The sequence below is a fragment of the Ictidomys tridecemlineatus genome, chromosome 5, assembly GCF_052094955.1.
Source record: "Ictidomys tridecemlineatus isolate mIctTri1 chromosome 5, mIctTri1.hap1, whole genome shotgun sequence".
Classification (NCBI taxonomy): domain Eukaryota; kingdom Metazoa; phylum Chordata; class Mammalia; order Rodentia; family Sciuridae; genus Ictidomys; species Ictidomys tridecemlineatus.
The window spans coordinates 113,589,596-113,603,034 of NC_135481.1; the positions used below are offsets into that span (position 1 = coordinate 113,589,596).

Consider the following 13,439-nt stretch of genomic DNA (forward strand, 5'->3'; position numbering starts at 1 on the left):
TACATGAATCATTAATAAAAAGATAATGAATACCAAGTAGGAATAATTTGAGATAGCAAGGATGTTTATGTCCCTGTGACTTCAGTGCTGACAAAATGTATTGTAAAGTAAATGTACCAAAATTGTGACTGAACAAAGTCATGTGTATCATGATCCCAAAGTCATGACTGAACACAGCCTTTTTGGATTTAGCTCAGCATATCATTAAATTTCCATCTCCTCTCCTTGCCATTCAAAGCATGTGTGTTGTGACTCTTGGTGGTGAGCTCTTGGAGCCATAATGCCAGGTGCCTTAGACATTAAAGGCTTTTACTCTCAGAAATTCTGCTGCCTTTAAAAGCAACTCAGAGGTGAGGTTGGAGCTCAGTGGAGAGCACTCACCTGGCCTGTGTGAGGCCCTGAGTTCCATCCCCAGCACCACAAAACAAATCCAAACTGAGAATTGGAGAAATTTTGCAGTCACTTGAGGTTTTATATTCTTATTTGACTTAGTATGCAAGATGCTTCTAATTTTTAAATTTGTTAAGTCTTTTGAAAGATTTCTGCTTTTAAAAAAAATTTAAAGCTGCACTTTTAAAGTGAGTCAAAAAAAATTGTGAATTTTACAAATCAACAAAGTTAGACTTGTTTAATATTAGGTTGATTTGTCAATTCTCTGAATTCAATTAATATGGACTCCAAGACACAAGAAATCCCATCACATGCTTCTTGCTCAATTTATCAGCTGATTATTTTGTAGCTAAACATGACCACCATAAATCAAACTTCATGCTAATTACATTAGAAATAATGTTATAATTGATTTCACCTCAACCCAAATTGCTGCCTTGGCACTATGACTGTGAAACATATGTATAACATTCAAGATTTTCCAGGGGCCATACAGTCATCTTGGTTTCTACCATCCATTTCTAGGGCATGTAAGTCATAAATTCATTTTCTCAAATTGCCCTGATAAAAGCATGAAAAACCACAAGTTGTCAAATATTCAATGTTTGAGGTCATGTAAAAAGGCCACATGGGTGATGCTCTGTCTTTCACTCTGGGCTGGTTGTTGGGCTGAGGGGGGACTGTGCTGTGGAATAGGGTTGAAGGAGGCAGGCTGCCTCTCCGCAGTCTGCTGGCAGAGTGCTTTCTGCTGTTTTCCTGTTTGGAATTGCATGTAACTTGACATTTCACTGGTGGGATATTTGCCAATTCTTAATTTCATGATAACAACTTTATCATTGTTTTCTAAAACAAAAATATGTACTAGAATATATTTGTGGAACATTATTCGATTAACATTTTTCAAACAATAAACAGAAACTCCTACAGAGGTTGGAAACAACATTGACTTTGGAGTTGATATGTTCTGGTTTTAGGACCATCTCAGTTGCTGACTGTTTCCATTTTTTCAATTTCTTTCTCTAAAAATTGGGGTGGGTATATGTCTTCCCACTCCAACATATATATGTGCACACATACATCATACACACATTACAGTTAGGGACTTTATGGGACACACATTGCAGACTAAAACTGTGTACATGCAAGCTCCATTAAAGACAGTTGAGCTATAAATTCAAAGTAGTAGTGTCTGCCTTCATTCCTCTTTGGAATACAGCAGAGTTTATAAGGGAAAAAAACAAGTGAGAATAATCATAGTTCATTTTGTTGTTACTGGGATATTTATAGGCAGTAGATCATTGCTAAAGTGTACTGTTATTGTCTGAGTAAAGAAAGACACTTCAAACAGCAGAATGCCTCAGTTTTTCCCTTGGACAGGAGCATATAATTTACCAAAAATTATGACTACCAATGAAGGTTCAATTAGGACTCATATGGTTGTGTAGAGCCTTTGTGTGCTTTGGAAATTGATGCCCCCTGGTAATCATCTCCTAATTTCCTTCATATAGCTCAGTATAGGCAGATGAAAAGGGGATCCCTGGGCGTTCTCACAATGAGCCAGTTAATGAAGCGACAGCTGGAACATCAGTCTAGCGCCCCCCATAACATCAGCAACTGGGACACTGGTGGGTCAGCCTTTTCTTCTTGTTTTACCTCTCAGATTAGCTAATGCCACTTTCTGTGTGTCCACTTTACTCCCTTGTTAAGGAATACATTTTCTCTCACATTATTTGGTTCAAATAATTTTTAAAAACTACTGTAATTAGTAAGTCTATGCAAACTTTCCAAGTGTTCCAGAGTAACATGTTTATTCACCTAAGCTGGTCTGATTCTTTCTTCCTTTAAGACCTAGATTCCAGATCTTAGATTATCAGTCTGAGGGGGAATGGAACTATGATCTCATGATGAAAATTAAAACACACACACACATTCACTAGATTATCAATATTTTTTATAAAGTAGCAACAATTAAAGAAATAGTAATAATAATAGTAATAACGAATGTTAGCTTAGTGACTCCCTGATCTCCATTGGGTTTGGGAACCTGAGTCCTATTTTAGCTACAAGGTCCCTAGGCTGCAGCTGCTCACCTTCATGTTCCTAAAATGGAACTGGATCTAGCCTCAAGATGTGTCTACTTTACACATTATCTGTCTGCATTTTTTAATCTTGGTTCCCACGTTCTGTATATGTACTACCTTCACCAGTCAACAATATGCTGCAATCCTATTTTAAGTGCCCGCCTTTCTTTTTTTTTCCTTTATAAATTAAATGGGTCATTTGAGTTACAGGATTATATATGTGAATGCACTCTGCAGCATGCATGCATATGAAAATACAAAGGCTTATTATTGTGATATGCTTGGAGGCCAGCACCTGGACTCTTTTAACATCTTGGTTAGTACTTCCTGGCTGCAGTTACATGAGATTATTTTAATATTCTTTCTTATGATTAGGAAGTACAGTGTCCACAAACTCAAAAATCTGGCAAATGAGTAAGCCATCTTATTTGCCCTCAATATTCTTCAAAACAAGAGAGCTCTTCTAGATAACTAAACACCACACCCAATTCCACATGGAATAAATCATTTCAGTCCTCCTGGACTTTATAAGGTTGAATTGTTTTGGTTTGGTACTGTGATTGAACCCAGGTATGCTTAACCACTGAGACACATTCCCAGCCCTCTTTATTTTTAATTTTGAGACAGAGTCTCACTAAGTTGTTCAGGGCCTTGCTAAAGTTGCTGAGGATGCCTTTGAACTTGAGATCTTCCTGCCTCAGCCTCCTGAGCTGCTGGGATTACAGGCCTGCATTCCTATGAATGGCTGTAAGGTCAACTTAAGGCTTAATGTTTTCTCTTCATTTAGTAATAGGTGGTAGTAAGCAGTGAAAAACCAAATATATCAGGCAGAAGTGAGGAGACAGACCCTGGATAGCCAGCCTCAAGAGTTTATTTGTTTGGGATAAATACTTTCTATCTAGACCAAAGAGGACTGTGTTTCTTTCTTGAGATGAAGCAATGTAAGGAATGAGAACCAACTTTTATTTGGTTAGGTCTCAGGTATTAGATGTCCAGGTTGACTTGGGGCTTTGAAAATTATTTTGCCATGCTATTGTTTTTTGTAACTAGTGGCTCAGCCTATACTAACCATTTTAGATTTTGACTATAATTACCTAGTTTGATTGACATAGTAAAGTTATGAAATGGCCAATTGATCTCAATTTCCATCTGAATTTTAATCTAAAAACCAATATGATGCTAAATAACCCATTTAACTGAATTTTTCACTTTTTAACCAGATTTCAACTTTGTTCATGTCACTCTGGTTTCTCATTTCATACTTCCCATTTACCTACTGTCTGAATTTCTTTCACCTGAGTTTTCCTGGGCTTGTTTTCCATCCTCCGAGTTGGTTCTCTTGTCTTCAAGTGCGACTAGAGCTTCATCTCAATCTTCTTTTTTAAAATTTGTGTTGTAAAAAGTACTTCCCATGTCTAAGCCCAGAAGAGAGCCCATGAATGTGTAGTACGGTGCTCAGTGCCATGTCACTCTAAACAACATGGTCACTTGCTGGTCTCACAAGAACAGATCCTGTCATGTAGGCGTACAGAGAATGACAGCCTAAAACATGGGTCACGCGATTCCCCTCAGCTTTCACCACTGACTCACAGAGCACCTGCCTCTGCTCCATAGGACACATCTACATGGTTTGCTTCTCTGTCTTGTCTTTCATGTAAACAAATGTTCCTGAGGTACCTGTCTTCCATTTCTGCTGTCACCCTTCATTTCTGTTCTTCATCGCTCAAACGTCTATAATTTCCTTCTACCAGGTCCATGTGTTTTCTGTATGAACTTTCTGGCCATTACATCAAATTATCACTTATGTATTTATTGGTTTGCATAAAACATTTCTTTCATGGCCATGACATTGATCTTTCATTTCATATCAGGAGATACAGGATATGCACTTTTTTTGAGGTATGGTGGGATCTGGCCTCTTTGGGGATAGTTTTGGGTGGTCTCCTATTTTCAGTGTATTTCATTTAATTGAATGATAAATTTGTAGCAAAATCTCAAATAATCCTACTCTAAAGTCTAGGCTGTATCCTTTAAATGTTAATAGTCTACAATAACGATGACACAAAAAGGGCTCCAAGAAATTATTGATTATATTCATTGTGCTGTGAATTGTAGTCACCTGACCACACTGAAGACTGAAATGCTCTATTTATCCACAGAACAGATACAGCCTGGGAAACGCCAGTGTAATGTGCCAATGTGCCTAAACCCTGACCTGGAGGGACAGCCGTTGAGAATGAGAGGTTGGTTGAGTCAGAGTCTCAGCCTGTAAGAGCTGCAAGACTGTACGTGTCCATCACTGAGTCACCCAACAGGAGCAGGTGCTGAAACTTTTTCTTCAGCAGCTCCATGAAGTGATGCAGCCTCTGCAAAACATCTTCAGGGACTGGAACGCATGACAGCTCATCTTATAACATGACCAGAGGAAAGGTCTTCCTTATCATGGATTTCTAGCCTTTAGGGCCACACAATAAAAGCCTAGTATCCACCAGTTTTCTTGACATTTGAAATATCCACCTTTTGCTTATTCTCTGTTGTTTCTAGGCCCTAGACCCCTCAGTATTCCTCCTAATTCGTGTGTCAGTTTTCTGTATCACCTTGTCTCTAGTATGTTGTGATCATAGACGAATAGCTTCTTTTCAGCTGCTGGAGGGGTATATTGAAAATATACACTTGATTTTATGTTGTTGATGGTAGCCAGCTAAGCATAAATGCATTATGCTAACAGCATCAGAGTCTTTATTTTCAAAATTCATCTGTGAATTTTAATTACAAAGGTAATTAATCCTTACTTTGTTCTTTTTAAAATTCAAAGGAAGTTAACCTATCATTGGTTACAAAAAAAAATTTAAAAAAAATAGTGATTCCATCTCACAGCTAGTCCCTTACATCAAGTAGGTCTGTTTTTCTAGCCCATGCCACTCTTCTGGGTTTCCTAAGAAGGATGGAAATGTGTAGCTCTCGTCTCCCTCAACACTTGTTGGCAGCGAGTAGCAGCTTCAGCTCCTGGATCAGATCAGGTGAGACTCTTCTCACCTTTATGAGTGGAAGCCAGGTGGGTCATACAAATCTCTGGTGCTTGTTTATGATTCAGTAGAAGCAAAATTGCAATGAGGAAAAGGGAACAAAGATGGAAAGTCATTCTCTTTCATGGTGAACAGAAGAGTTGACTTCATGGTTTCTCCTGTCTCCAAGATTCTCAGACTTTTATCAACATCTCTAGCTTTGAAGTTGGGCTGCGGAGTCCCCTCCTCCTTCAAGTTTCTGAGAACATTCTGTTTCTGCTTCTAGTTCTGTACAGAGGGCATTCTGGATAGTCAGGAGGGGAGCCAGCAATGTCAGTGTTGGCAGAAGTGTTGGCAGAAATGTTGGCAGCAACTGGGAACAACACTGCAGTCTTAGCTGTGGTGTGACTCAGCTATAGCAAAAGGGAGTTAAGGTCTCTAGCTTCTGTTCTTGCATTTCCCACCTTCTCCTTGTTCATCATTCTTTGTTCCCACATCAGCAGAAGGATTCAGAAATCCATGGATTCAGCTAGTGTTATCCTGTGAGGCCAGTGCCCAGTACCACAACCTACCTGCCTTCCTATATGACTGCTGTAAATGTTGCATCATATATTCTGTATTGTCATATGAACAACAACTTCACAATACCATTGTCAAAAATACCTCTTCCTTAGCTGATGACTGTTTTGAAAACACAAAAACGACTGGATCCCTCTTTTTACTTGACTTTATTTAGTGATTACAATATAACAGAAATTGACAATAATCCTCTGACAGCCTTAACACAGAGTTGTTTGTTGAATTACTTTTTCATGTTTTTAGTAGGTCTGGATTATGTGTCACCATTATAGGCTTAATTCTTCTGCTTTTAGCACAGGCATTTTGGCATATGGTTCAGAGTTCAAGAAATGTGAAGAATTATATTTAAACGTTCTGTATTTTGGTTTCTTGAAGCAACTTCATGCTATTTACCATGCTGTTTAATAATCAAGTATGTCTTCTTTTATCTTGGCCTAGTTCTTGCTTCTTCGATTACTAATCAATTTATAGTTATGCTTGTAATTCGTTGCTTCCACTCAAAGAAACATCTTCTAGAAGCAGAGATCTTTATTAATCATACTCTGAGGTATATTTTGGAAAGAACATTATCTCAGAGACAGCTGATGAATATTGTAGTAAAATCTGTATTCCCACTTGGGAGGTTAGGGAGTGACATGAAGTACACACAAGTTTCTGAATACTTTTCTCTGCCTTGTGGGATTACAGGTCTTCCGCTTCTCTTAAGTACCTTTTGTAGCCTATAATATGGAAGTATTATAGGCTACAATAATTGTTTTGAACACTTTTGAACAATTGTTTTGAACACTTTTATCCTATTTTTTTCCTCTCAGATTGAAACACTTGTCTACTTGGTTAGGTTTCTAAACATTTTATTTTGATTCCTTTAGAAACCAATTCTCTGAATTGTTTTTCTTCTGCTTAAGGAGAGATGGAATTTCTTTCCAGTACCAAGTTCCTTGAGAAGTGGATTTCTTAACAGTCATTGATTTCTTCTGCCTTCTTTCCTGTTTGAAGAACACAGTCTCAGGGATTCTTTGAATAACATGGTATTATTCTAAATTGTTGCTTTGGGATCTTTTTTGATGCTTCATTTGCATGGTTCTGGAAAACCTCTCCAACACTTGTGGCTTCCTTAATGGAGAATACCCTCCTGATTCTCCAACTTTGCTCATCACTGGAGCATGTTGCTAAGAGCCCTGCCTCAGATTTCTTTGAAGAAAGTGAAACCCAAAGTTTTAAACATGGTGGTACTGTTGGCCAAAGTCAAGTGAGTCACTAAATGGTATCTTCAAAACACTGCATTTTCACTCATAAATACTTCAATATGAAAAATAGTCTTTTGGTTTGGAGCTTATGATATTAATTTCCAAAGTAAAATTTGCAGTGATATTTCTACCTCATATATACCCTGGGATCTTATTTTCTTCCCTCGTTAGCAACACTTTAATAGATATATATGGTGCCTTTAGAAATGATGTATAACATGGACAGCTTCCACTGGGGCCTGGCAAATGAGGGGGTGACTGACTTAAGAGTACCCTGGAATAGATTTCCCTCTTGATTTGTCATTTTTTTTTAGTACCTTGTTGGTACATCTGAATGCTTTCAGATATTTTCAAAGTCAAGAGGCAAGGGAGACATAGACATCCAGTTCTTAACATCATAGAAGTAGAGACAAATCACAATAGTTCTTGACTTCATCATGCCATTGAAGCTTTTCCACAATGCATCTGGATGTCCAGGCTGCAACCCTTTGAATGTGATCTGTGGAGGGCTGTAAGAGCAGAGTGGGGACTTTCCTGGTCCCAGGAGCTGAGCTTTATTCACTGGTTGTCTCTTTGCTGCTTACCCAGGTGCCACGAAGTCCAGCCTGCTGTCAGCACCCAGCATAGTGAGCATGTTTGTACCTGCTCCTGAAGAATTCACTGACGAGCAGCCAACGGTGATGACTGACAAGTGAGTGCACATAGAACTAGAGTTTGGTCATCAGAGTTGTGAGAAAGTATAAGAGGAAGCAATTCTTCTTTTAAGTCATAATTTGTTCTTCAAAAGGCTGTAACTGTAAGTGTTGGTATGTGTTTGTGATTTAGGAATGCTGTCTTATGAACACCTTTTCTTTGTGCTTAGGCATTGTTCTTTTTGTATTTGAGTAAATTTAAATAATGTCACTCACTTATTATCCCTAGTAATAATTTCACACCTATAAAACCCCTCAATAAGAAACCTCAGATTGTTAGATTGGGAATAAGGATGATATTCCATTCTTTTTCCATCCTGCTAGCAGAATCTGTTCTTAAACTGATTTTGTCAGCTCTCAGCTCGTCAGCCTCCAATAGCCCTAAAGCCCATCTAGGACCAAGCACAGTTGCCTTGGTTTCTTAGATAAGGTCCTTCAGCTTGGGAAGGTTCGGCCCTCCCACTCCTCACCAGGACCCCTTTCCCAGCCCCTCCCCTTTTCCAGAGCCCCCCTGCTGTGCCCTCCCTGTGTGTCCTTTTGTACTTTCTCTTCTTGGTGAACTGATCATGCTTGAAGGTCCAGGTGAAGGTAAGTTCCCTGATTCCATCAGGCAGCATCAGTCACGCCATTCTCCAGCCTCCTCTGCATCCGGTGCATCTCTATCCTGGCACTTACCACATTGCATGTTATATGTGTTTTCTTAAATAACACACACATGTTCTGTAATAGATTGGGAGTTCCTTAGGGACCAGGACCATTTCTTCTATATTTTATACCCTAAGTTCCCTGTATATTGACTGGCACATAAATGCTTGCTCAGTGAATATGATAGAGTATACTTGTAGGATTTCAAGTTTGGAGAGGTCCCTTTGGGCCAGGACCAAGAATTCCAGTTACGTGGATACTCATACCTGGTCCTGGTCCAAAGGGTTCTCTCCAAACTTGAAATCCTGCAAGTCTTAATTCCTCAGCTCTCATCCAGTAACCATCTAACAGTCCTTGCTGAAGTGGCCTTGGGATGTCCACCTGGGGAGCTTTGTATTACCTGGGAGGGCTCTTCTTGGCTCTTCCTCTAGTATAATGTTTTCCTTTCACATCCTCCCCCTCCCAAGTCCCAATTTTTCCTAGTTGCTTCATATTTACTTTGTTTTTCTTCTTTTTTGATTACAAATATGAAGGCTATATAAAAGCCATATTGTAATAAAACTTTTATTTACTTATTTATTTTATTTTTACCTATATTTAGGAGGGTTTCAAATCGAAGGTCACAACAGCAATCATAGTTTGGGTCCCTTGCTATGTCCTCCCACTGTATAAAGCTGCCTTGGTTGAGTTTAATTAAATGGAACTCACATTAGAATGCATGAGAAACAGTAAGTTGTAAGTTACTTAAGAGCAGGTACCATTGTTTGTGTTTTCACACATTAGGCTCAGTAAATTCATAAAATTGATCTAAGTGAGTGGTAGAGAAGGGACTCAATTGAGACCCCCAGGCTTTCTAAACTGTTATCTTCACTCAAGTTCCCTATCTCTTACCCACAAATAGAACATTTTTTGAAAGCTTCTATTCATGCCTAGCCATTTTTCATTTTGACAAAATGAGAAAACTATGTAGTCATTGACAATCTCTAGCCGTATTTTCACAGAAGCTTCACACCAATAGTTCAGCTGATGCTCATTCCAACAGGGTGCAATAACTCCCATTTTCCAGATGCTTGTGAATTTGAAGAGTATTTTCAGTAATTAAAGGGACTTCCACCACCTCTGCCAAGTGTGTTTTTTTCTGCATCTGTGGTGGTGGTGGCCCTAGGTCTCCCACTTATTGTTACAGTGGGGACACTGACCTCCTTTTGGGGGATTTTCCAAGACTCATGAGAAATGACTGTGTGTTGTATGTTGTATCTTGAAACAGTGGTTGGCTTTCAGGAAAGCATTCCTCCGTTTTCCTTGCAGATGCCATGACTGTGGGGCCATTCTTGAAGAATATGATGAAGAAACACTCGGGCTGGCCATTGTGGTCCTCTCCACATTCATTCACTTAAGCCCTGACCTGGCGGCCCCACTGTTGCTGGACATCATGCAGTCTGTGGGAAGGTAAGGGTCAGCTCGAGTTGTTTGGTAGGATGGAGCCTATCCAAGACAAATCTTGAGATAAAATCCACCAGTTCAAAAGCAAGCATGCATTTACCTTGTATATATCTGTGGAATCAATTCAAACTAGTTTAAAAAAAATTTTTTTTTTAGTTGTAGATGGACACTATACCTTTATTTTGTTCATTTATTTTTATGTGATGCTGAGGATTGGACCCAGCACCTTGCATATGTGAGGCAAACGCTCCACCGCTGAGCCGCAACTTCAGCCCAATTCAGACTAGTTTTAAAAATTGAATGAACTGATTTTGTATTGAATTCCCCAGCTGTGTAGATTCATGAGTTACAACGTCAGAGTGAAACTAGATGAAGCTGCTTTTGTACTGTTTGTTGTTTGTATTTACTACATGAGCTAACATATGTAACAGTGCTCAGAACTATCAGTTCATATTAAACACCTCATTAGCTAATATTATTATTACTATTATTATCTCTTTTTATTTTGAGATGAATTCTCTAGGTATTTTGTAATCTCAAGGGACCCTCACTTAACTATGCAACTTGGCCTAATTATGTGAGGGGATAAATACAAGTAAATAAATGTAGCAGCTTCACATTTCTGACTCAGATAAAGGAAAGATAAACACATTTTTGCGAACGGACCTTCAGCCTGAGGGAAAAATAAGCTTAGCTATTTTGAGTGTTCATATAAAGAAAATTCCCTTTAGTAGAAAGACAATAGGAGATGGATGATGTATTTCATGGATATGCATAAAGTTCTAATTCAGTAACAAACATAACATATAGCAGAGGACTGAGTAAAATTAAGTTTCCAAGCTGTGCTAGCATAGTGGTAGGTGCTTTGGATTAAAGGCACTAAGGCCTAGCTCCTGCCTTCAAGTGATTCATGGCTGAGTTGTTAGAAGGAACTGTTCTGTGCAGAATCATTGAGTGGCTATATAGACAGGGCATCGATTAAGTGCTATGTTGAATGGCCATTGGGGTACAGGTGGGGCATAGATTAAGTGCTATGATGAGTAATATGAGTGTAAGTGCTATAGATGGAAAAGATTTCACTGGGGTAGGACAAGAACTGAATTCTGAAAATTCCTGGCATTTAAGAGAAGGAAAGAGCATGAATCTTAGTGGAGCTAAAATTAAACCTTTTTTTTTTTTAAATGAAGAAATACTGATTTCAGGTAAACAAGAAAAACATTAAAAACTTGACCCCCAAAGTATAAGACCCTGTTATCTCCCTCTCTGCAGATTTTTTTGTAGCATCTTTAGAGTCATATGTGCAGAGACAGTATAAAGTGAAGTGTAACCATTCCACCTTCACTTCAGAGTGGCCGAATGCAGAGGGAGTGATAAGCATGGGGATATGGAGAAGAGAAAACATGAACTATGTCATTTAACCCTTCATTTTGGCTGATCTTAATAATTGTGGAATAAACATTATATCAGCTTTCAGCAATACTAATGGAATTGAGGGTTGTTATTAATGCGTGGTCACAATTCCTACTATTAATACATTTTAGTTTCAGAGGAGATGGAATTATTGTTTTGATCTGTTATTATGTTCTTGAAACAGTTGATCTAAGTTATTGAGGGGATTGTTTTTGTTGTTTTAACATAAATTAGAATAACCCATGTTCAAGCATTGCCAATTAGTAGGATGGAAACACATAAGCTTTGAAGAAAAGCGAGAAAAAACAGTAGCAGACACATTTTTGCATATTTTCTTATATATATATATATATATATATATATATATATATATATATTAATCTCTGTTCTTTGGAAGACTAAGGGGGAATAGGGAAAATATTTCATGCAAACTGTCAGGATTCTAGAAACCTAAGCCTCATGGCCAAAGTTTCCCAGAGAACAGATTCATCCACTTCCTAATTAGGGGCTTCCTTATTATATGCTTCAGTTCCACTGCAAAGAATGGGGGAGGCAATGTGGATTTACAACCATTTCCTTTACTCCCTGCCAGTCAGGAGCACAGGCACCATTCCCAGGGTTTTCTAAGACTCTGTAAACTCAGCTAATCCTTTCACTTGTTAGTTGAACTTCTCTATGAGATTTTGTTTATATTTTGCTCTCTACCTGGATGCCTCTTGAATTTTACCTGTCCCCTTTTTCAGGTACATTCTTTTGACATACACATTTCCTGTACCCTTAATTACTATTCAGTTTATTTGCAAATGTCTTTCAACTCACTGTAAAATGAGAGAACCCACAACCGAAGCAGCCTGGAATCCTGTCTGGTGTTAGTGGTAGCTGGGAGCCATTGTTCCTCTCCAAATGGGTTCTTGGCTCAGGTCACTTCTGTAGCCTTAAGTGAATTGATTTGTGACCCTCTCCCTATTTGTTTCTTTAATGCCTTACTGATTAAAATATATTTTCCTAAATCTACCAATGTAGTACATTCTCTCTGTATATGATGACATATGGGATATTTATTTATACAGAACCATATAATTATATCTTTCAAAATTATGTTATATATCGATTATTTAACCTAACATATTTCTGTTCTCAATACAACAGTTTTCTCATTATTTTTATTCAACAGGTAGCTGACAAATACCTGTTATCTATTTTACTAACTCATAGTGGTTTTTACAATTTGTGATTTGTTTGTAGACAGGTTTCAGAGGTTGTAGACTGTGATGAATTTGAGTTAAAATGGGAATGAGTTGGGCAAGTATTGTCCTGGTTTCTATTGTCCTACTTGGCAGTGGAGGCCATTTTGTAGGTTGGCCAGTGACAGCAAACTGATTTTGACTATGTGTCACTCTATGGAAATATCTGATTTCATGCAGAAGGCAGATTTTGGGGCTGGGACACTGACCTCTGAGTGGGCCCTCTGTCCCTGGTCAAAGGGTGTTACACAAGTCCCCCTATTTCTGAACCACAATAGGTCCTCCTCAATACTACAGCATTTGATCATGAATAGCTAAGAAATTTGTGTGACTGTGTTTACTTTGTTTCCTAGATTGGCATCCAGCACTACCTTTTCTAACCAAGCAGAAAGGTAAGATCCTACAATGGGCCCGGATCGCACTTTCTTTTTGTTTCCTGTGCATGTTCATCCTGTTTCTAAGACATGGGATCTTATTCCAAGAAAGGGTTATTGTTGGTTCCAGTCAGAATTCCAGAAAGCATTAGTTGTTTGATTTGAGTTCATGCCTTTGTTTATCATTCATTAATTCACTCGTTTTAGTAAAAGAATACTTTTAAGCCTACCCTGTGCTTGATACTTAGGCTTTAATTAGGGGCAAAACTAACTGGATTCCTACCCTCAGTGGGGTTTTGTGCTCTGTTGGGGAGGCAAACATGAATGAA

At 38.5% G+C, this 13,439-nt stretch overlaps 1 protein-coding gene across 21 annotated transcripts in view; it reads left to right on the forward strand.

Annotated features, from left to right (window-relative positions):
- The window catches only part of Unc79 (unc-79 subunit of NALCN channel complex), a 270,058-nt gene that overhangs the window by 195,166 nt on the left and 61,453 nt on the right, over window positions 1–13,439 (forward strand). For 19 of the 21 annotated variants that reach the window (XM_040274610.2, XM_040274614.2, XM_078050764.1 and 16 more), the window contains 5 exons: window positions 1,899–2,015; window positions 4,631–4,714; window positions 7,891–7,993; window positions 9,948–10,088; window positions 13,090–13,128. In XM_040274610.2, coding sequence (XP_040130544.1) covers window positions 1,899–2,015; window positions 4,631–4,714; window positions 7,891–7,993; window positions 9,948–10,088; window positions 13,090–13,128 — 484 coding nt within the window. The remainder of the gene's footprint in view (window positions 1–1,898; window positions 2,016–4,630; window positions 4,715–7,890; window positions 7,994–9,947; window positions 10,089–13,089; window positions 13,129–13,439) is intronic. The other 2 variants (XM_078050752.1, XM_078050763.1) reach the window with 1 other exon arrangement.